The following is a 22,313-nucleotide window of genomic DNA, read 5'->3' on the forward strand; positions in this document are numbered from 1 at the left end:
CTCAACGAGTTCCTTGCAAGGAATGCAAACGGGATGTCTGTCGGCGGAGAATAGGCACTGTTTCTTCACCAAAGAGAGAACCGGTGGACCCTGTTCGTGGGGCTGGAGCGGCGGGGGGGAAGGGGGGAGTGGTACGGCAGCCCCCGTCCGAGATGAGGCAGCAGAATATTGGTGTCCAAGGCAGCCAGGAAAGGAAAGTCTTGCAACGTTATCGGCGTCAGACACAGGGGCTGAGGCCGTCGGCAGGTCCACCCGTCCCCCTTGGCCATAGTCTTCGCGTGTAAATTTCATTGTCCAGGTGGGGCGCGTCCCTCAGAAGAGCTATGGGGCCATCTTCGGGATGCCCCCTGCCCCTTCCGCGGGCTTTGTTAGAAACTCACCAGTGTATAAACCATACTGGAAGGCAGGAGAGAGAAAGGAGAAAGAAAAAAGAGGTTACTCCGTCGCGACGGCGAAATCCCAGAGAGGGCGGCAAAGGAAGAATCAGGTTTAGGCCCGAGATCCGCTAGTGACAATGTCAAGTTTGCAGAAGAAGAGTTGGGTTTTAAATGCCTACTTTCTCTACCACTTAAGGAAGAATCAAAACCAGCTTACAATCACCTTCCCCTCCCCACCACAGACACTCTGTGAGGTAGGTGGGGCTGAGAGAGCTGTGACTAGCCCAAGGTTACCCAGCTGGTTTCATGCAGTGGAGTGGGGAAACTAATCTAGTTCACCAGACTAACATCTGCCGCTCATGCGGAGGAGTGGGGAATCAAACCCGGTTCTCCAGATCAAGATCCACCGCATTCTTCACCACTACACTATGCTGGCTCCCATGAACAAGAGCTTACAGATGGCACTTAACAGAGGGCCTGCTTGCAAGTGGTGCAGCGGACCTGTGATTGGGTCCCCAGATGTGCATTTTAAACTGCAAAAAAAAAAACAGCTGAGGTTGGGGGAAGCCCCCTTGCAGCAGCTTTAAGCTCTGGGAAAGGGGAGAAAGACTGACACATGGCGTGGGGCCTGGAGATTGCCCAGAATGATAACTGAGGTCCAGACTATAGAGAGTCGTTCCCCCTGGAGAAAACGGCGCCTTTAGAGGGAGGGCTCTGTGGCATTAGGTCTCCTCCCCAAACCCCTCTCTTCCCCAAGTTCCCCCTGCAAATCTCAAGGAATTTCCCAACCCGGAGCTGGCAACCCTACGTTGTAGATATCTCTCATTTTCTTTCCACGGGTTTAAGGGGTCCCAGGAGAGTCATTTCCAGTTGTGGAAACAACTTGTGAAAGGTGTGTGTGTGGGGGAGTTAACCCCCCCTTTCCTGAGCATCTCAACCCTGACCCAATCTGGTTATCCAATCACAGATCCCTGGTGTCCTGCGCACTTTGGGAATATTTTGCACTCTTCTGAGAGTTATGTCAATTTGTCAGCAGGTAATCTACAGATGGGGAAGGCACTGGCAAAGCACCCCGTAAAACAAAGTCTGCCTAGTAAACGTCGGGATGTGACGCCACCCCATGGGTCAGGAATGACCCGATGCTTGCACAGGGGACCTTTACCTTTACCTAATGTACAGAACCACTTTTAGGGTGGGAATTGGGGATTATAGTGTAGACAAACACACACCTCATATGTTACCATCAGGCTCAACTCAACTTTCTCGGCCGTGGCTGAAAGGAATTGTTTGTAAGTATCCATGCAGGAAACTCTTTGTATCGGGAAGAGATCTGATCCCCACCCACCCCTCACTGGCTGTATATGTGGGCAGGATTACTTTTTCATGGTCTAGTGACTTTTGTGGGGGAAAGTGGAATGGCATGGTACAGCCATTCTCGTCAGATCTCAGCAGCTAAGCAGGGTCGGTGCTTGGATGGGGGATGAAGAAGAAGAGTTGGTTTTTATATGCCAACTTTCTCTACCACTTAAGGGAGATTCAAACCGGCATACAATCACCTTCCCTTCCCCTCCCCACAACAGACACCCTGTGAGGCAGGTGAGACTGAGAGAGCTCTAACAGCTGTAACTTGCCCAAGGTCACCCAGCTGGCTTCGTGTGGAGGAATGGGGGAAACAAACCCAGTTCATCAGAACAGTCTCCGCCGCTCGTGTGGAGGGTGGGGAAGCAAACCCGGTTCTCCAAATCAGACTCCACCACTCCAAACCACCGCTCTTAACCACCACACCACGCTGGCTCTCTAAGGATCACCAAGGAAGACTGCAGAGGAATGTGATGGCAAACCACCTCTGCTTCTCACGTGCCTTGAAAGCCCCTTGCTGGGGTCACCATAAGTCCCTTGCAACTTGATGGCGCATGCATGCATAACCTCTGCGGACGTATTTGCAGAGCTTGTGTAGTATGCATGCAACTCGATAACCATGTAGGGGAATGAAAGGAAAATGCAGTTTCCCCGGAATGGCTGCAATAGCACCGAGAAAGGAGGCAATGTCAGAAAAAGGATGCATTGCAAAAAAAATGACATTTAAATCCCTGCCTGCTAAAAAGGCCACCCTTCTTAACACCTTTTATGAACGTGCCTAAAGGCAGACTCTTGCACTAGTGGGCAACCATATTATAAATGGAACTACATACCCAGGCATGACTCACCTGTACAGGTAATAGAAGAATGACAACAGGTAAAAGGCCAGTTTGCACCAGGATTCTTTCTGGCAGTAGTTTAAGATGTCGGAGTTCATGACAGACACAGCATCGTACATCACTTCCGAACCATCTGCCGGGCGGTGGAAGTACCTGGACGGAAGGAGAAGACGACTGAGCAGGGGCTTCAAAGAAGGGGGGAAACCGGGCAGTACAGCTGGAGATGGGCCCGCTCTGGCACATCCCTGTCTCTTCCTCATATTTTAAAAGAGGGTTCCGACATATAGTTGATTAATTAGCTATTTGAGTTAATTTAAAACAATTTGTAGATGCCCCCGATGAGCCCCAGAATGCACTGTTGAAGAAACATTCATCATTTTAAATGTGAGCCCTTACAAAATCAAAAAATCAAAATCACACAAGGTTGGAAGAGACCACAAGGGCCATCCAGTCCAACCCCCTGCCATGCAGGATCCCACAATCAAAGCGCTCCTGACAGATGGCCATCCAGCCTCTGCTTAAAGACCTCCAAAGACGGGGACTCCACCCCCACCACTACCCTCCGAGGCAGCGCATTCCACCGTCGAACTGCCCACACCATCAGAAAGTTCTTCCTAATGTTTAGGTGGAAACATTTTTCTCTTAGTTTAAATCCATTACTCTGTGTCCTAGTCTCTGAAGCAACAGAGAACAAGCTAGTTCCTTCATTAACATGGCATCCCTTCAAATATTTAAACATGGCTATCATATCACCCCTTAACCTTCTGTTCAAAAAACTGGGCGGCAGGTGTCATCTTAGAAGAGGCATTCCCTGTTCACTCTCACACAGAAGGCCTCTTTCGCATGAAACGGCCTTAAACTGAATCAGACCCTTGGTCCATCAAAGTCAGTATTTTCTACTCAGACCGGCAGCGGCTCTCCAGGGTCTCTGGCTGAGGTCTTTCACATCGCCTGCTTGCCTGGTCCCTTTTAACTGGAGATGCCGGGGATTGAACCTGGGACCTTCTGCATGCCAAGCAGAATCAAATTACAACCTTTTCGAAAAAGAAACTGGCACCCTCCCCGCAAAAATAACCTGATCATGCTCACTGTCCTCGAAGAAGAAGAGTTGGTTTTTATATGCCGACTTTCTCTACCACTTAAGGGAGACTCAAACTGGCTTACAGTCACCTTCCCTTCCCCTCCCCACAACAGACACCCTGTGAGGTAGGTGGGACTGAGAGAGCGTGACTAGCCCAAGGTCACCAGCTGGCTTCATGTGGAGGAGCGGGGAAACCAATCCAGTTCACCAGATTAGCCTCCGCTGCTCATGTGGAGGAGTGGGGAATCAAACCCGGTTCTCCGGATCAGAGTCCACCACTCCAAGCCACTGCTCTTAACCACTACACCACACTGGCTCCCTTATACTCCCTTATAAGAAGTCCAGAAGGTTCAGGGCAGTCAGTTAAAGGAGGGATGTGGAGGGATGGAGAGAACTGACCTGATCAAACCCCTAATTGCATATAGCATCCTGGAAGGGGGAGATCCTGGGTTAGAGGGGAAATTTCCCACAGTTCATCCTCTGTCTGCAGCTTGTTACAACAGAATAGGGATGGATAACTTCTGCAAGCCAAGGACATTCTCTCCCCCTCCCTAAATTCTTGCTAGCCCCAGTTTCCAGGACTGCTGCTTCAAACCCACAGAGATGGACAGGAATAGACTATAATCTAACTACCTTAAAGGGCTAGTTCCAGTGCAGGGAATGTAATGATCCCTTCAAGCTATTTATTTTTGCAAGCGGGTCACATTTCGCAGCTAACACAATCAGACCTCGTTTCAGGATTCTGCATTTTTGGCAAGAAGCTTCTGCTGAGGTTTGGTTCCGCACCCAGAAAAAAAGACCTGGAACCTGGACTATATAAATCACGTGCTTTCTGAGGAATGCAATATTTAAGTTGCAACTTTAGTCATTTTTACTACACAGCAGGTCCCACTGACTTTGGTCAGATACACTTCTCGGTAAACAGGTTTAGGATCACTCTGTTAATTGAGCAGTTTATTGAGATTAACTGTTTAAAAACTTTTTAAAAGGATATCTCGATTTAATCCTAATTGGGCAACATAGCTTTAAAAAAAATTGATTTATAATATGATATCATTTTAATTTAAGTACTTTCAAAAGTAAGGAGCAGGGCAAATGTTATCCCAATTTTCAAAAAAGGGAGGAGGGTTAACCCAAGAAATTGCAAGCCAGTCACATGAACACATGAAGCTGCCTTACACTGAATCAGACCCTTGGTCCATCAAAGTTAGTATTGTCTACTCAGACCAGCAGCGGTTCTCCAGGGTCTCAGGTAGAGGTCTTTCACGTCACCTACCTGCCTAGACCCTTTTACTGGAGATGCCGGGGATTGAGCCTGGGACCTTGTGCATGCCAAGCAGATACTCTGCCACTGAGCCATCCTCTGTCTGCAGCTTGTTACAACAGAATAGGGATGGATAACTTCTGCAAGTCAAGGACATTCTCTCTCCCTCCCTAAGTTCTTCCTAGTCCACTCATGCCCCTCAACCTGCAATTTTAAAATGCCAAGTCCCAGAATAAGTCCCCACTGAAGCTCTGAGACAATGTGAACAGCATGTTCAGGGTCCCTCCTTTGTTATTCTGGGTTTTGGAAGGCAAACACAACTCGGTTTGGGTCGCCAGGTTTCATCTTCTCCCGCGTTGCAAAGAGCCACAAAAAGAGGCAGACAGGAAAAGGGCACTGGCTAATAGAAGGGCTGTGGCTCAGTGGTAGAGCATCTGCTTGGCATGCAGAAAGTCCCAGGTTCAATCCCCAGCATCTCCAGTGAAAGGGACTAGGCAAGTAGGTGATGTGGAAGACCTCTGCCTGAGACCCTGGAGAGCCGCTGCCGGTCGGAGTAGACAATACTGGCTTTGATGGACCGAGAGCCTGGTTCAGTAAAAGGCAGCTTCATGTGTTCAATTTCAGGCGCCAGGTGTTAAGAAAGACTCTCTGCCTGACACCTATCAGAGTAGATCGAAGTGAGCTAAATGGCTTGGGACCGGTGTAGCTGAAGGACCGTCTTCTCCCATTTGTTTCTGCCCAGGAATTAAAGTCACAGGGAGAGGCCTCCCTGGCTGTCCAATCAATCAAAGAGGCTCGCTTTGCGGGTACACAAGAGAGGGCCTTTTCAGTGGCAGTTGAAGATGGTTTTATTTAGGATGCGCTTGGGTAAGTTTACTAGCAGTTCTGAGTTGTGATTTTAAAATGTTGGTTTTTATGTTTTTAACATATTTTATTTTATAACTTTTATAAAATAAAACTAAGTTGCCTTGAGCTCTGTAAGGAAGAAGAAGAGTTGGGCCATTTACGCATGGGAGGTTTTGCCTTGGATTTGCCGCTCTCGAGATGTACATTTACCCCATCCAAAATCTCAAAACTCAAAAATAAGCCCCCATGCAGAGCTCTGAGAATTCAGATGGGGAAAATGTGCATCTAGAGAGCGGCCAATCCAAGGCAAAACCTCCCATGCAAAAGTGGCCTTGGTTTTTATATGCCGGCTTTCTCTACCACTTAAGGAAGAATCAAACCGGCTTACAATTGCCTTCCCTCCCCCTCCCCACAACAGACACCCTGTGAGGTAGGTGGGGCTGAGAGCTGCGACTAGCCCAAGGTCACCCAGCTGGCTTTGTGTGTAGGAGTGAGGAAATCAAACCAGTTCCCCAGATTAGCGTCCGCCACTCATTTGGAGGAGCGGGGAATCAAACCCGGTTCTCCAGATTAGAGTCCGTCGCTCCAAACCACTGGTCTTAACCACTATACCATGCCGGCAGCTAATAAATGCTTTAAATAAATAAATGGATCGGAGCCCTGATGGTACCAGGCAGGTTCATACAGTAGCCTGTGAATTCAATTCAAGATCCCCCACCCCACCCTGCCCAGCTTGGCAACAACGAGGACTGCTTGACCTGTCAAACATCTGCCTGATGCATACTGCTTTAAAAAGCACAGGAGTCTTGCCAGAAACTAGGACACGCAAGGTGCACGGCGGAGGTCCCCGTTTCTCTCCCCAAGCCTGAAATCTGCAACAAATCCTAAACTCGCATTAAAGTTTGAATTCCAAAATGTCAACTGGCGGGAGGAGGGAGAATGCAACGTGGAAATCGATAAGGCGGGGTTCAAGTATCCAAATCTCACCTCCATAAGTGGTAGAAAAGCAGAGGAATGTTAAGCCCCAAAGTCACCCATTCGGCTGCGCAGAGAAACATCAAGCAGAAGAGGCCGTGGATGGAATATTCTGGAACCACGAGCTGGGAGAGAAATGCAGCGATTAATATCCCACCGGCACCATTAGGAGCTGCCACAGCCAGGGACCATAGGGTGGGTGGGTTATCTCTATGCATTATAGGCGAAGGGCCTAACCACATGCATCCTATTCTCCTCATGCGCTTCTCACCCACAATGGCAGGCCCAGACCCGTCAGCCAGATGTGCGCTGGGACTTCCGGGCTCAGAAATTAATTCCAAGGTGCGCGAGGGCGTGATTTGGATCGGGACCTCGAAGGGAGAAACACCGGCTCCCAAGGGCCGTTTCAGGTTAGGAAAATAACGTGTGCGTATGGAGGAAGGTTTAAACATATCATGGGCACAATGCAAGCCAGGCCCATGTGCACCTAGGACCTGAGTCCCAACTACATCTGGTCAACAGGATCAGAGAGGACACAGAGATGGATTTGGGGGTACAAGGACAATGAAACATATGGCTAGTCACTTCAGTTCCCTTAAGTCATTTTCGCTCCTCAGGGACACCAGGGAACTCTCTGCGTTCATCTCTGTAGAGTTTACATCCTGAATGTGTTGAATGTTATCCATAGAACTGACAACTTGCATTTGCTTATTTAAGACTGAACATTACCCGTGGAGTTTGCAATCTGAATTTGTTTTGTATATTCCTTAGAGGAACTGACAACCTGAAGGTGTTTATGTAATATTGAACACTACCTGTGGAATTTACAACCTGAATTTGCCGGATAACTATATTTTGAACATCAATTTGTAACTTGAATGCGTTTGACTTATCCATAATTTGAATTCCTTGAATTTGTTCTAAGAATATGTTGATGTTGGAACTTTACCTGGTGAATTAACCTGTATTTTGTTGGTTTGATTTAAAGAGGCTGACTTTAGAAATCCACAACTGTATTTAATGGTATTCTTTTTTTGATAAGAGGTACTACTGTCTGCTTTTGCATTTGATATTTCTAGTACCTTCATTCCCCCTGGGGCTTACATTATTTGTATGGGCACAATCCAAGCCAGGCCCTGTGGGAGATGAGGCGCGAGCAAGCTTTACCACAAAATTCTCAGCACCCCTTGCAAATTCCAGTTCTCAGAATTTTTCGGGGGAAGCCGGGAGAAAATGGAAGAAAGCACAACCAAAGTTCGCGGTGTGGATCTATCTTAATAACATTTTTCCGTACAGAGCTATCTTCCGATCCGATCCTTACGTCACGGCGTTGCTTAAAGGGACTCTCCGGATTTCTCACCAACTTTTTTGGGGGGGCAGCCCAGTTTCGAGTTCAAATCCCGCCTCGGGACTCGCTCGGCAAAGTCATCGTCAGCCAGCCTCCGCTTTCCCAGTTGGTTAGCGGCGTTGAGTGTGTTTGTCGGTGATCTAACCGTTGCTGCCAGACAAATTACCTGCCTCGCAGAAATAGGCTGGGCTTCTGAAGAGGCATCAGTCACAAGAAGGGTGTTCGAGAGGAGAAGGTCAGGTGAGGGAAAGGGCTGCCAGGGGGGCGGGGAACAGGCAAGACAAAAGCACTCACCTTCCTCAAGAGGCAGCAGATACGCTCGATGTTTTTCAACCTCTCTCTCTGCGTAAAAATAAATTAATAGAACAAGCTGAGTACAACTGGAAGAAGAGGTGGGGAGGACGGGGAAGGGGAGGAGGGAACTGGGTTCTGCACTCGCACGGATGTAATCAAATGCAAATAAATACTTCTGTAAGGAATTATACATCGGGACATTAGGAAGAAACATTATTTTTGTTCCCCGTGGCAGTCAGTGTCGAAGAAGCCCTTGTGCCCCAAGACGGCGACCTCGCACCCTCAACTGAATTTATGAAGCTGTGGTCAGGCCAACAGCAGCTCAACAGCGGCTGCTCCATCCATAACCCTTTAGCGGAAGAGGACCAGAACTCGAACCCAGGACCTTCTGCCTGCAAAGCAGGCGCTCTATCGTCGAGACACAGACCCTCCCAAAAATTGGTTTTCTACGAGTATCGTCTTCACGCACCCTTTGCTTCTACATCATATTGACTTAAAAAAACCACTGTGCTATAAATTATAAAAACAAATGCGGCCCAGCATTCAAAAGCCAGCATTCAAAAGCCAGTCTTCAATAAATAGAGTTCACTGAGAAAGCCTTAATAACGCAACACCATTTTCCGCCTAGCACGAGAAGGATATTGAAGTCAGCATTGGCAGAATATGTTCAGGGAAATCCGCTTGAGTTCCTCAACAGCTCTCTGCCCAAGGATTAGGTTTGTCAGGCACAGGATCAAGCTCACCCCACACCCCACACAACGATGTCTCACATGCCTTTGCTTCCAACTAGGGGGTCTGCTCCTGGGATGGACTATTACTGACAGCGACCCTCCCCTCACACAAACACCCTGGGCAAAATGGAGACGGCAACTTCCTTGGGGCAAGGACCTAACAACGATCCTGGTCAGACTGTTCAAAGTGCTTCTTGTACACTCACTCGGGACCCAAGCAAAGCAGTTACACGTGCACAGGGGGGACGCCGAGTGAGACTGGAGAAGTGACCCAAGGGGACTTCATCCTCCCTCCAACCCCGGGATGGGCTGTGGCTCAGAGGCAGAGCATCTGCTTTGCATGCAAAAGGTCCCAGGTTCAATCCCCGGCATCACCAGTTAAAAGGACATAAGAACATAAGAAACATCATGCTGGATCAGACCAAGGCCCATCGAGTCCAGCAGTTTGTTCACGTGATGGCCAACCAGGTGCCTCTAGGAAGCCCACAAACAAGACAACTGCAGCAGCACCATCCTGCCTATGTTTCACAGCACCTAATATAGTCAGTATGCTCCTCTGATCCTGGAGAGAACAGGTATGTATCATGACTAGTAGCCATTTTTACTAGTAGCCATGAATAGCCCTCTCCTCCATGAACACATCCCTTTTAAAGCCTTCCATGTTGGCAGCACAATTTAGCTATGCGTTGTGTGAAGAAATACTTCCTTTTATCTGTTCTGAATCTCTCACCCTCCAGCTTCAGCAGATGACCTCGCATTCTGGTATTATGAAAGAGGAAGACAAGCTTCTCCCTGTCCACTCTCTCCATACCATGCATAATTTTATAGACGTCTATCATGTCTCCCCTTAACCGCCTTCTTTCCAAGATAAACAGCCCTAAGCGTTTTAACCACTCCTCATAGGGCAGTTGTGGTAGCCCCCTTATCATTTTGGTTGCTCTTTTCTGCTCCTTCTCAAGCTCTGCAATATCCTTTTTTAGGTGTGGTGACCAGAACTGTACACAGTATTCCGAGTGTAGTCTCACCATAGACTTGTACCAGGGCAGTATGATAGCAGCAGTTTTATTCTCTGTTCCTTGTCTAATTATGGCCAGCATGGAATTTGCCTTTTTTACAGCAGCCCCATACTGGGTTGACATCTTCTTCGAGCTATCCACTACCACCCAGGGCCAGACAGTAGGCGATGTGAAAAAACCTCCGCCTGAGACCCTGGAGAGCTGCCACCAGTCTGAGTAGACAATACTGACCTTGATGGACTAACAGTCTGACATAGTATTAGGGGAGGGGCTGTGGCTCAGTGGTAGAGCATCTGCTTGGCATGCAGAAGGTCCCAGGTTCAATCCCCAGCATCTCCAGTTAAAGAAATTAGGCAGGTAGATGATGTGAAAGACCCCTGCCTGGGGAGGACACTGCTGGTCTGAGTAGACAATACTGACTTTGATGGACCAAGGGTCTGATTCAGTATAAGGCAGCTTCATACGTTCATAAGGCAACTTTGTGTGTTCTTGCCTAGATCTAAGTTGAACATTACAAGTGGCCATGTGCTCAGCAGCAGAAAAAGACAATAATACACACCACAGCTGCTCTGAAGTGGAAATAAATACCTTGGGAGATCCAGTCACAGCTCAGTTTGGCAATTGGTGATTCTTACAATACTCCAGCCAGGTAGGCCTGCAGCCCAGTAAGGTAGGTCGCTGCTATATCTTGCAGATGAGGGTAGGGAGCATAGATTGCCCAACTAATGAGACTGTCTTTGGGAGTCTTTGGCAGAGGTAAGATTCAGGACCAAGGACTTCTTGGTTCATAGCTTAGCCCCGATGCCAATCTGCACCGGCTTTTAGTTCGCATTACTAAAAAAACAACAACATGCAAATTGACGACCCTGTTCAGATAGATAATCACTGGGCAATCACCAGGGAATAACTGGAGCAAATATACAAAATCTTGGAGCAGCTGGAATAGAGTTGCCAACCTCCAGGTGGTGGCTGGAGATCTCCTGGATTAAAACTGATCTCCAGGTGACAGAGATCAGTTCACCTGGAGAAAATGGCTGCTCTGGAAGGGGGACTCTATGGCATTATACCCGATTGAAGTCTGTCCCCTCCCCAAACCCTGCCCTCATCAGGCTCCACCCCCAAAATCTCCAGGTATTTCTTCATTTAGTGCACGCTCACACATATATCTTTTTTTTAAAAGGTAAAGGTAGTCCCCTGTGCAAGCACCAGGTGATTACTGACCCATGGGGTGGCGTCACATCATGATATTTACTAGGCAGACTATTTTTACGGGACGGCTTGCCATTGCCTTCCCCAGTCTTCTACACTGTATCTTTGCACACAGGCTAAAAAGAGAGAGAGTAATGTAAACCAGGGATGTCAAACATAAGGCTCAGGGGCTGGATTCGGCCCCTTGAGAGCTCTTATCCGGCCTGCGAGCCAGCCACAACCCCAGTACCAAGGTGTCAATTATCAAAGACTGTTAAATAAAAGAAAATACTGTACGAGTGTTTTAAGCAAGCTGGTATTTTAAGTTAAAAAATAAAATCTATAATAATCTTCTATAAAGTTTGCATCTCTGGTACCTGGCATTAAATGTTACGGTGCACATGGCCAGGCCGATGAAAGGCCATTTATGTCATATCCGGCCCTCGTAACAAATGAGTTCAACACCCCTGCTGTAAACAGAGGGGTCAAAAGGCCTGGAAGGGGGAGAGATTCAGCCTGTTGCCTATAGACGCAAGGCTCCAATGTACACAGGACAAGGAGAATGATTGTTCTCAGCCACGGTGGACAAGGCTTTCTAGGGTGTAAGAAAACCAGGCGGGGGACAATCGTTTGTTGACCCCGCACGTCCACGTGCACTGGGCTGAAAGATGTGGAACTGACTAAGCTTTCACCAGAAAAGAGGTAAATCCAGGCTCCGGCACACAATCCCAACCAGACACAGCAGAAGGAGGTGGGCACGTCAGCCTGCCTTCTCAAACACAAGACACCGTGTAATCCGCCGGGCGCATGGGGAATACATCTGTCAGGGAACAGGAAGGATAATGAACTGCTGAAAATCGTATTTATCCAACGCGCTCCCTTATCGGGTTTGCAGCCTTTAATCCCGCAACGGCGTTTTTACCTAATTGGCGGTAATTATTTCCTAAGCCCTAGACGACACCCTTCAAATCCTGACCCGTGTCGTCTGAAAAAGGTTCGCGCCGTGGTTCCACAGACGCCAGTCCGCAAACCTCTCTGTCTTCCAGAACTTGGAAAAACACACCCATTCATACGAGTCCAAAGTGGCAGCTGTATTTCTAAGGAGAGCTCTGGAAATCGTATCCTTGGCCACTGCATAAACATTGGGAAAAGACGGAACCTACGAAGTGGCTTTATAATGGAGTCACACGATCTAATGAGCGCGGTATTATCTTTGCTGAATGGCAGAGGTTTTCCAGGCTCTCAGGCAGAGAAAGGCCTTTCCTGATATTGGAGATGCCAAAGACTGGATGTGGAACTTTCTACATCCAAAAAAATTCAACTATTGATAACCCTGATTGACAGCCCCTGAGCCAAAACCATAGTTTGGCAGTGTGTTGTAGTGGTTAGAGTTCAGAGCTAGCTAGTACTTACGAACATAAGAAAGGCCATGCTGGTTCAGACCAAAAGCCACTGAGTCCAGCAGTCTGTTCACACAGTGGCCAACCAGGTGTCTCTAGGAAGCCCACAAGCAAGATGACTGCAGCAGGGAATTCACAACTGCCTCTCCCCCACACCCCCAATGACCCCTACTCCATGCCCAGAAGATGGCCAAAATAATCTTCCAGGACCCCTGGCCAATCTGGCCTGGATGCAAATTGCTTCCTGACCCCAAAGTGGTGATCAGCATTACCCTGGGCATGTAAGAAAGGGCCATGAGAGCCAAACACTGATGCAACCCTTCCTGCCCTCCCTGGCAGGAGCATTTATCCTGCCTGTGTTCCACAGCACCTGATCCTGGAGAGAATAGGCGTGCATCATGGCCAGATCTGGGAGACCCAGATTCAAACTCCTACTCTACCATGGAAGCTCACTGACTGACCAGGCTTTCTGACAGAGTGGTTCCTCAGTGGAACAGGCTTCCTCAGGAGGTGGTGAGCTCTCCTTCTTTGGAGGTTCTGAAGCAGAGGCTAGATGGCCATCTGTCAGCAAGGCTGATTCTGTGAACTTAGGCTGATCATGAGAGGGAGGGCAGAAAGGGTTGCGTCAGGGTTTGGCTCTTGTGGCCCTTTCTTACATGCCCAGGGTAATGCTGATCGCCACTTGGGGGTCAGGAAGCAATTTTTCTCCAGGCCAGATTGGCCAGGGATCCTGGAGGGCTTTTTTGCTATCTTCTGGGCATGTAGGGGTCACTGGGGGTGTGTGGGGGGGAGGTAGTTGTGAATTTCCTGCATTGTGCAGGGGGTTGGACTGGTGGTCCTTTCCAACTCCATGATTCTATGACCTTGGGTCAGTCCCACATTCTTAGACTAACCTAACTCACAGGGTGTTTGGGAGGGCAAAATGGAGGAGAGAGGGACTATGCAAGCTGCTTTGGGCCCCACTGAGGAAAAAGGCAAGGTATAAATTAAGTAAGTAAGTAAATAGTTCTTCTAGCCCTGTGAGTCTCCTCTGCCTTGGGTGGATGTCTCGGGATCCTTCTAGCCGGAGATGCCAGGAACGGAACATGCCCCCTTCTGCATTGCCGAGGAGGGGTGGGATATAAATCAATCAATCAAACAAACAAACAATTTTTTTAAAGCACATGCTCTACCACAGTGCTATAGCCCCTCAGTCCAGAGAGAGAAATCTACTCTAGAGAAGTTACATAAGAACATAAGTTTTACTGGTCTGATTGACTATATTAATAAATTGATTGATTGAGATAAGAACATAAGAAAGGCCATGCTGGATGAGACCAAGGCCCATCAAGTCCAGCAGTCTGTTCACCCAGTGGCTGACCAGGTGCCTCTGGGAAGCCCCCAAACAAGACGTCTGCAGCAGCATTCTCCTGCCTGTGTTCCCCAGCACCTAAGATAACAGACATGCTCCTCTGAACCTGGAGATAATAGTCATGCATCATGACTAGTATCCATTTTGACTACTAGCCGTGAATAGCCCTCTTCTCCATGAACATGCCGCTCCCCTCTTCAAGCCTTCCAAGTTGGCAACCATCACCACATCCTGAGGCAGGGAGTTCCACAATTTAACTATGTGTCGTGCAGGGGGTTCACTACCACCTCCTTCTTTATTGACATCACACGTCCCAAAGCTGGCATCAAAATATGCAATAGGCTAGAGGCCCTGCACTTGCCCTAGAGATGTCTGGCTACCCGACTCAAAACGTGCTGTGTCCGAACTTGCCAAGTCCCAGTTCTCACAAAGCGGCCGAGAGAGGAGGCAGGGCAAAAGGGGGCAGAGCAGAAGCCAGGAGATGGGACAGCCCTGTCATCCCATAGCAAGGCAGAGCTTTCGAAGGGAAAGGGAACCGTCTGCGGGGGGAGGCCTGGCAGCTTTGGGCCCAGGCTGAGCTGCCCACCCTCCCCAGGGACCGAAACGCTGCCTTCTCCCGCAGAGATCCTGGGCAGCCGCTGTTGTATCATGTGCGGCTGGGATGCAAGGACAGAAATTGAGGTCAGACTATTTATACTTGTGGGACGGGAAGGGCAGCCTCAAAGACACACACCTCCCTGGTCTGATGCCAGCCATCCCTCTCCGGTGTCCCTGAGCATCAGGGGAATCCCAGAGGTTTGACCTCCTCTCTGCCCCCAAGCGGATCCTCGTTACCCTTCCATCCAGCCTGGGTTTTCCTCCACAAGCGTGACTCCAGCGTGGTGTGGTGGTTAAGAGTGGTGGGCTCTAATCTGGAGAACCGGGTTTGAATCCCCGCTCCTCCACATGAGCGGCAGACTCTAATCTAGAGAACCGGGTTTGAATCCCCGCTCCTCCACATGAGTGGGAGACTCTAATCTGGAGAACCGAGCTTGAATCCCCCACTCCTCCACATGAGCGGCGGACTCTAATCTGGAGAACCAGGTTTGAATCCCCCACTCCTCCACATGAGCGGCGGACTCTAATCTGGAGAACCAGGTTTGAATCCCCCACTCCTCCACATGAGCGGCGGACTCTAATCTGGAGAACGGGGTTTGCTTCCCCACTCCTCCACATGAAGCATGCTGGGTGACCTTGGGCCACTCACAGTTCTCTCTGAACGTGTGTGTGAGGGGGGAGGTGATTGTAAGCCGCTTTGAGACTCCTTAAAGGTAGAGAAAAGCCTGGTATAAAAACCAACTGTTCTTCTTGAATACATGCTTGAACACATGAAGCTGCCTTATACTGAATCAGACCCTTGGTCCATCAAAGTCAGTATTGTCTACTCAGACCGGCAGCAGCTCCCCAGGGTCTCAGGCAGAGGTCTTTCACATCACCTACCTGCCTAGTCCCTTTAACTGGAGATACCAGGGATTGAACCTGGGACCTTCTGCATGCCAAGCAGAGGCTCTACCACTGAGCCACAGCCCCTCTTCTCCTCCTTCTCTGCTTCAGATCTTTATGATGTCTACCATGGTTATGGTAGAACGGCCTGCAGTCGCTATTGACTGCCCTGTCCTTCCCAGGCAGTCCATGATGCCTGGGATACGTGCCTTAATTCGAACGCGCTCTGTGCCATAACACACCTGTCCTCAGCTTGCGGCGGTACAGACTCACGAGCCCATGTTTTGCTCCTGGCTACAGTTCTCCAGAGTCCTCAAGCAGAGAACAGGGAGTTTCCCACCATCTGCTAGTTGAGATTCTTGCACGGGAGACAGCAAGCACTGTTGAGGGGCTATGGCTCAGTGGAAGAGCCTCTGCTTTGCATGCAGAAGGTCCCCGGTTCAATCCCACCAGCACCCCCAGTTAAGAAGAAGAAGAAGAGTTGGTTTTTATATGCCGGCTTTCTCTACCACTTAAGGGAGACTCAAGCCGGCTTACAATCGCCTTCCCTTCCCCTCCCCAGACACCCTGTGAGAGATTGCCTAGCCCAAGGTCACCCAGCTGGCTTCGTGTGGAGGAGTGCGGAAACCAACCCAGTTCACCAGATTAGCCTCTGCTGCTCTTGAGGAGGAGCGGGGAATCAAACCCGGTTCTCCAGATCAGAGTCCACTGCTCCAAACCACTGCTCTTAACCACTACACCATGCTGGCTGGAAATGGGACGGGTGGAGTTTCCCACCATCTGCTAGTTGAGATTCTTGCACGGGAGACAGCAAGCACTGTTGAGGGGCTACGGCTCAGTGGAAGAGCCTCTGCTTTGCATGCAGAAGGTCCCCAGTTCAATCCCACCAGCACCCCCAGTTAAAAGGATCAGTCAGTACGTAGGTGATGTCAACGACTTCTGCCTGAGACCCTGGAGAGCTGTTGCCAGTTACAAGTAGGCCAGGCCAAGGTAGTCCAAGGTTGCTACACAGAGGCAGGCAATGGCAAAAACCACCTCTATTCATCTTTTGCCTTGAAAACCCTACGGCAGCGGTTCCCAAACTGTGCTCCACAGAGCACTTGGTGCTCCGCGAAACATCTCCTTGTGGTCCGTGAAGAGATTGGAAAGAAAAATACTACTGTCGTTCGGTTTAGTTATATAGGTGCTAAGTGAAAATCAGTGCTCCGTGACGAATTTCTCTCCTGAAAAGTGCTCCAAAAGTGCTCCTTTTGACTCAAAAGGTTTGGGAACCATTGCCCTATGAGATTGCCATTAAGTCAGCTGTGAGTTTACAGCCCTTTACACCACCAGGTGGGACACTACAATAACTGATATGGGAAAAGAATGGCAGCCACAGATTTTTTTATGGGCCTCAACGGCTTCTTACGAGAAAGGGAAATGACAGAAGCAAACCGCTGCCAGTAATCCAACTGGGAACAGTGCAGATTTACGCCAGTGTAATAAAACACTGAGCCCTGAGGCGCAGAGCGGTAAGCTGCAGTCCTGCAGTCAAAAGCTCTGCTCACGACCTGAGTTCGATCCTGGCGGAAGTCGGTATCAGGTAGCCGGCTCAAGGTTGACTCCACCTGGGATGGCTCCGCCTGTAGATGACTGGGGAAGGCAATGGCAAACCACCCAGTAAACATAGGGCGAAAACGCATGGTCGCTTTAGCCTCCTTTATTCCCTGTTTCAGCCAGGATTCAGCCAGGATCGAACGTGTGTTCGATCCTGGCTGAAACAGGGAATAAAGGAGGCTAAAGTGACCATGCGTTTTCGCCCATGGTCTGCCTAGTAAATGTCAGGATGTGACCTCACCCCATGGGTCAGTAGTGACCCAGTGGCGTGCACAGGGGACTTTCTTTACCTCTAATAAAACAATAGCACAGGGCACTCCTGCAGATATTTATTACTTATCATGTGTGCCACTTCCTAATAAAAGGAATTGTGCCCACCAACATTTGGGCGGCACAAATGTTAGGGATTATTAAGCGGCAGGGCAATTATCAGTTAGGAGGCATATATCAGTTAGGAGGCATATATTTCCAGTTATGCAAATGGGCTTTTTTTTACACTGGCTCTTTGTGGATTTCTTGCTCTGAATTGTGATGTTTATTTGTGGACTTCATTTCTAGTATGAGACTTTTTATCGACGTTTTTCTGGCAGGCTCTTTAATCATCTATTTTCTATTTTTATTTCAGAACACCATTTTACTCAGTCACAAAGACTGTAATATTCATATATATTTATGTTCTTGTATAATGGCCTAAGTGTATTCAGAATTTTATGTATTCACACCACTGAAGAAGGCTTTACAGCCGAAACGCGTTTGGTCTTAGTTTTGGTATTATTGTCTGATCGGATTTTGGGGTTTATTTGTTTTGAATGTTTAATATTCACAATAGATACATAGAGGATTGAACAGGGCTATATATAAGTTGTTTATTTGTGTATATATTAAATTATATATCATTCATAAGATCCCTTGTATCAATATTAGCCCCATGGTGCATGTTGATTCTTGACCTTAGGGTACCTTATTCTAGATTTGTTGGGGTTAAGGTTTTTTCCCCCCTTTTCGTTGCCGGCACCTTCATTTCTATCCCGCCTTTCTCCCCAGTGGGGCCCCCAAAGTGGCTTGCATCGTTCTCCTCTCCTCCATTTGATCCTCACAACAACCCTGTGAGGTAGGCGAGGCTGAGAGAGTGCGACTGGCCCCAGGTCACCCAGCAAGTTTCCATGACACAAGTGGGGATTTGAACTTGGGTCTCCCAGATACTACTCCCGACACTCTAACCACTGTAGCACGTTGGCTCTTGTATGTGCAAATCAAGTTTGGAGGCTACCATGCAGCAAACGTGAGGAGTCCTTAGGCCAGCCCTGGGATCCCCAACCTTTTCAAGCCTGCAGGCACCTTTGGAATTCCAGCACAGGATGGTGGGCGCAACCACAAGACGGGTGCCACCGGAGGCAGAACCAACCACAAAAGGTCAAGGAGTGAAGTTATGCGTAACTCTAATAGTAACTCTTCAATATTTCAGGAAGAACCTCTCTTTAGCGGGATGCCTTTTAAAATTAACATATTAACAGCCAGCGTGGTGTAGTGGTGAAGAGCGGTGGTTTGGAGCGCTCTGATCTGGAGAACCGGGCTTGATTCCCCACTCCTCCACATGAACGGCGGACGCTAATCTGGTGAACCCGGTTTGATTCCCCACTACTCCGCCACATGAAGCCAGCTGGGTAACCATGGGCTAGTCACAGCTCTCTTAGAGCTCTCTCAGCTCGCCTACCTCACAGGGTGTCTGTTGTGGGGAGGGGAAGGGAAGGTGATGGTAAGCCGGATTGATTCTCCCTTAAGTGGTAGAGAAAGTCGGCCTATAAAAACCAACTCTTCTTCTTCCTCTAAAATACGTTCTTGCATACACACAGCTTCACCTTCATGACTGAAGGTAAGATCCTTGTGCTGTGGTGGCAGCTGCTGCCAAAGCAATTTTTAAAAAATCCGCACAATCAGAAGCTCTGATGGGCAAAAAAAAAACAACCCACCTGGCCACACCCACTTTCTACAAACACTTGGTTCTGGTCCGACCTTCTGGTTGGTGATGCGTAATTTCAGGTTTGCATCAGCTGGGGATACTAGGGGGGGGGGCATCAATCAATAGATTAATTAGCATCAATCTGCATATGAATAAAATCACACATCTTGTGAGAAGATGGTGTAAAGAAGTTGGGAATGTTCAAGTCTGGAGAAGAGGAGGTAGAGGGGGGACACGATTGCTCTCTTTAAGTATTTGAAAGGCTGCAAGTTAGCAGAGGGCAGGGAGCTGTTCCTGTTGGCAGCAGAGGATGGGACTCGCAACAATGGGCTTACATTATGAGCAGAAAGGTACCGGCTGGACATCAGGAATTTTATTTTTACAGCAAGAGTAGTTCAGTGGTGGAATGGGCTGCCTAGGGAGGTGGTGAGCTCCCCCTCTCTGGCAGTCTTCCAGCAGCAGCTGGACGAACACTTGTCAGGGGTGCTCTAGGCTGATCCTGCATTGAGCAGGGGGTTGGACTGGACGGCCTGTATGGCCCCTTCTAATTCTATGGCCATTTATGCATGGGTTGTTTCCTTCTCTGTCAAGCCCCGAGTACTTTGGGGCTTTGTTTTCATTATGCCTGTATTTTACGACCTTTAGAAGTCGCCTCGCTCTACCCTCACATTTTCCCCGTGTTTTGTGGATGCCGTTTTACCCCGAGTTTAATGTCTGCCTCGATCCCAAATTGAAAGCTGGTCCTGTGCATACCCGTCAATTCAGGGTTTTCTCCCCACGCCCATTCTCACTTCTCCTGCCCACTTGTCTTTTCCCTCATCCAACCCCACCCCTCAAAGCTGGAATACCATGAGGCTGCTTATTTGGTCAGTTTCACAGCCAGTGTGGTGAGTTTCTGAACTCAGCCTGAGCAAACAGGGTTTTGTGTTTGCTACTAGCCAGAATGCTGAAATAATCACAATAGACCTAACCAGCTGCTTATTTGGTCAGTTTCACAGCGAGTGTCGTCAGTTTCAAACCTCAGCCTGATGGAAGAGTTTTTGTTGTGTGTGTGTGTGTGTGTGTGTGACTAGCGAGAATGCTAGCGAGAAGTTCTGAAGCTCTGCATTTTCCCTTGTGATGCATACATTTAACCCCAAGTTCTCCAGGGGGAAAGCCCCTGTGCATAGTGATTTGAGAATTGGAGTTCAAATACTGTGCATCAAGAGAGCAGCATATCCAGCGGAAACTACCCATGCATAAAAGGCCTATGATTCTATGAAGTCTCCCAGCTGGCATTCTCTAAAAAGTGGCATTTCCTCATGTGCACAAAAGGCGTCAACATAAAAGAGGTATTCTCTTGGGTGCAAAAAAGAATGGGAATGCCTCTCCTATGATGGTGGCTGACACAGACAGGCTTTGTGTTATAACTGATTTAAATAAAGAAAAAAGCTGTTCCTTGATTAAACCTTGGCACATTTTTAATCGGCTGATTAACAGAACAATCCTATGCAGAGTTACTAAGCCCATCGATTTCTGTGAGTTTAGACTGGAGTATCTCTGCAAAGGATGGCCCCAGACTTTTCACCTAACTGATGAATTACGTAAATTGTGTTTATGGAAGAACATAAGAAAGGCCCTGCTGGATCAGGCCGAGGCCCATCAAGTCCAGCAGTCTGTTCACACAGTGACCAACCAGGGGCCTCTAGAAAGCCCCCAAACAAGACGACTGCAGCAGCACCATCCCGCCTGTGTTCCACCGCACCCAAAATAATAGGCATGCTCCTCTGATACTAGAGAGAATAGGTATGCAGCATGACTAGTATTCATTTTAATTAATAGCCAAGAATACCCCTTTCCTCCATGAATATGTCCACTCCCCTCTTAAAGTCTTCCAAGTTACTTAAATGGGATTCCACTCCTGTTTCTGAGATGGGAAAAGGAGAACTTCTTTGAATCTGAACAGGCTTAGATGTGAGATTCCTGTGGCGGAAAGAAGAATGGGGAGGGTCCGTGGCTCAGTGGTAGATCATCTGCTTGGAATGCAGAAGGCCCCAGGTTCAACCCCCGGCATCTCCAGTTAAAGGGACTAGGCAAGTAGGTGACATGAAAGACCTTCTGCCTGAGACCCTGGAGAGCCGCTGCCAGTCTGAGTGGACAATACTGACTTTGATGGACTAAGGGTCTCATTCTGTATTCGGCAGCTTCATGTGTTCATGTGTTCAAGAAAGGATAGCCGCACATAAACCGACCACATTAGTCCCTCAAAATCCCTCCAAGGTACACAGGGTAGCATTGTCAAATTTCATCCTCACAACAGTCCTGCGAGGAAGGCTAGCCTGAGCTTCTGAGGAGCACCCCACATTTTTGCAAGGGTTCGAACGCAGAACCTCCCAATCCAAGCGCTACACTTTTCTCTGTCAACATCTCGGAGAACATGGGGGAGGGAATAGGGCCACCCGTCTCGGAGAGGAAATTAGGGCCACCCATTGACAGCGATTGCCAGTCCGCAGGGAGTGACGGGGAGGGCAGCTGCTCCATCTTGCCTGTCTTGCTTGTCTGTCTGCAGCCGCGCGTCTGACTTGACGTGACAGAGCGGGGGAGGCGGCCCTGAACCGAGGAGGAGGCAGCGGCTTCCCCTGCTGGTGCAGAGGGGTGTTGAGCGACACTTTCAGGGCGGGATTTCAAAGGATTCCTGCGGCTGAATGTTCCCAACTCCTGCCATTCCTTTGTGCTCTTTCGGCAGCTGACAAAAGCCCCCTTTTATCCTCCAACCGCATCGCAACAACCCTGCCGGCTTTCAAAACCGGCTCTTCCTCCCTTCTCCTCCTCCTCCTCCACCACCATTTCTGCTCCACTCTTTCGCTCTACAGGTCCAGACGGCAGGAGGAGGAAGAAGAGTTTCTTTTTATACCCTGCTTTTCTCTATCTTTAGGGAGTCTCAAAGCGGCTTACAATCGCCTTCCCTTCCCCTCCCCACTCCTTGTGAGGTAGGTGGGGCTGAGAGAGTTTGGAGAGAAGTGTGACTGGCCCAAGGTCACCCAGCAGGCTTCATGTGCAGAAGCGGGGAATCGAACCCGGTTCTCCAGATTAGAGTCCGCCACTCATAACCGCTACACCACACTGGCTCTCCCAGGAGGAACCCAAGTTGGTGCAGAAGTCCTTTGGGGAGGGCTACGGTCACAACGGCACCGGACAGAAATAGATAATTATTCCGAAAAGCAATT

At 48.9% G+C, this 22,313-nt stretch overlaps 1 protein-coding gene across 1 annotated transcript in view; it reads right to left on the minus strand.

The window, feature by feature from the left end:
- Positions 1–343: 343 nt before the first annotated feature.
- The window catches only part of CNIH2 (cornichon family AMPA receptor auxiliary protein 2), a 71,770-nt gene continuing 49,800 nt past the window's right edge, over positions 344–22,313 (minus strand). Inside the window, exons 3-6 of the mRNA XM_056852617.1 lie at positions 8,384–8,431; positions 6,754–6,866; positions 2,585–2,728; positions 344–396 (exon numbers count right to left, since the gene is read on the minus strand). Coding sequence (XP_056708595.1) covers positions 369–396; positions 2,585–2,728; positions 6,754–6,866; positions 8,384–8,431 — 333 coding nt within the window. The 3' untranslated portion in view covers positions 344–368. The remainder of the gene's footprint in view (positions 397–2,584; positions 2,729–6,753; positions 6,867–8,383; positions 8,432–22,313) is intronic.

Source organism: Euleptes europaea, chromosome 7 (genome assembly GCF_029931775.1).
Source record: "Euleptes europaea isolate rEulEur1 chromosome 7, rEulEur1.hap1, whole genome shotgun sequence".
Taxonomy (NCBI): Eukaryota; Metazoa; Chordata; class Lepidosauria; order Squamata; family Sphaerodactylidae; genus Euleptes; species Euleptes europaea.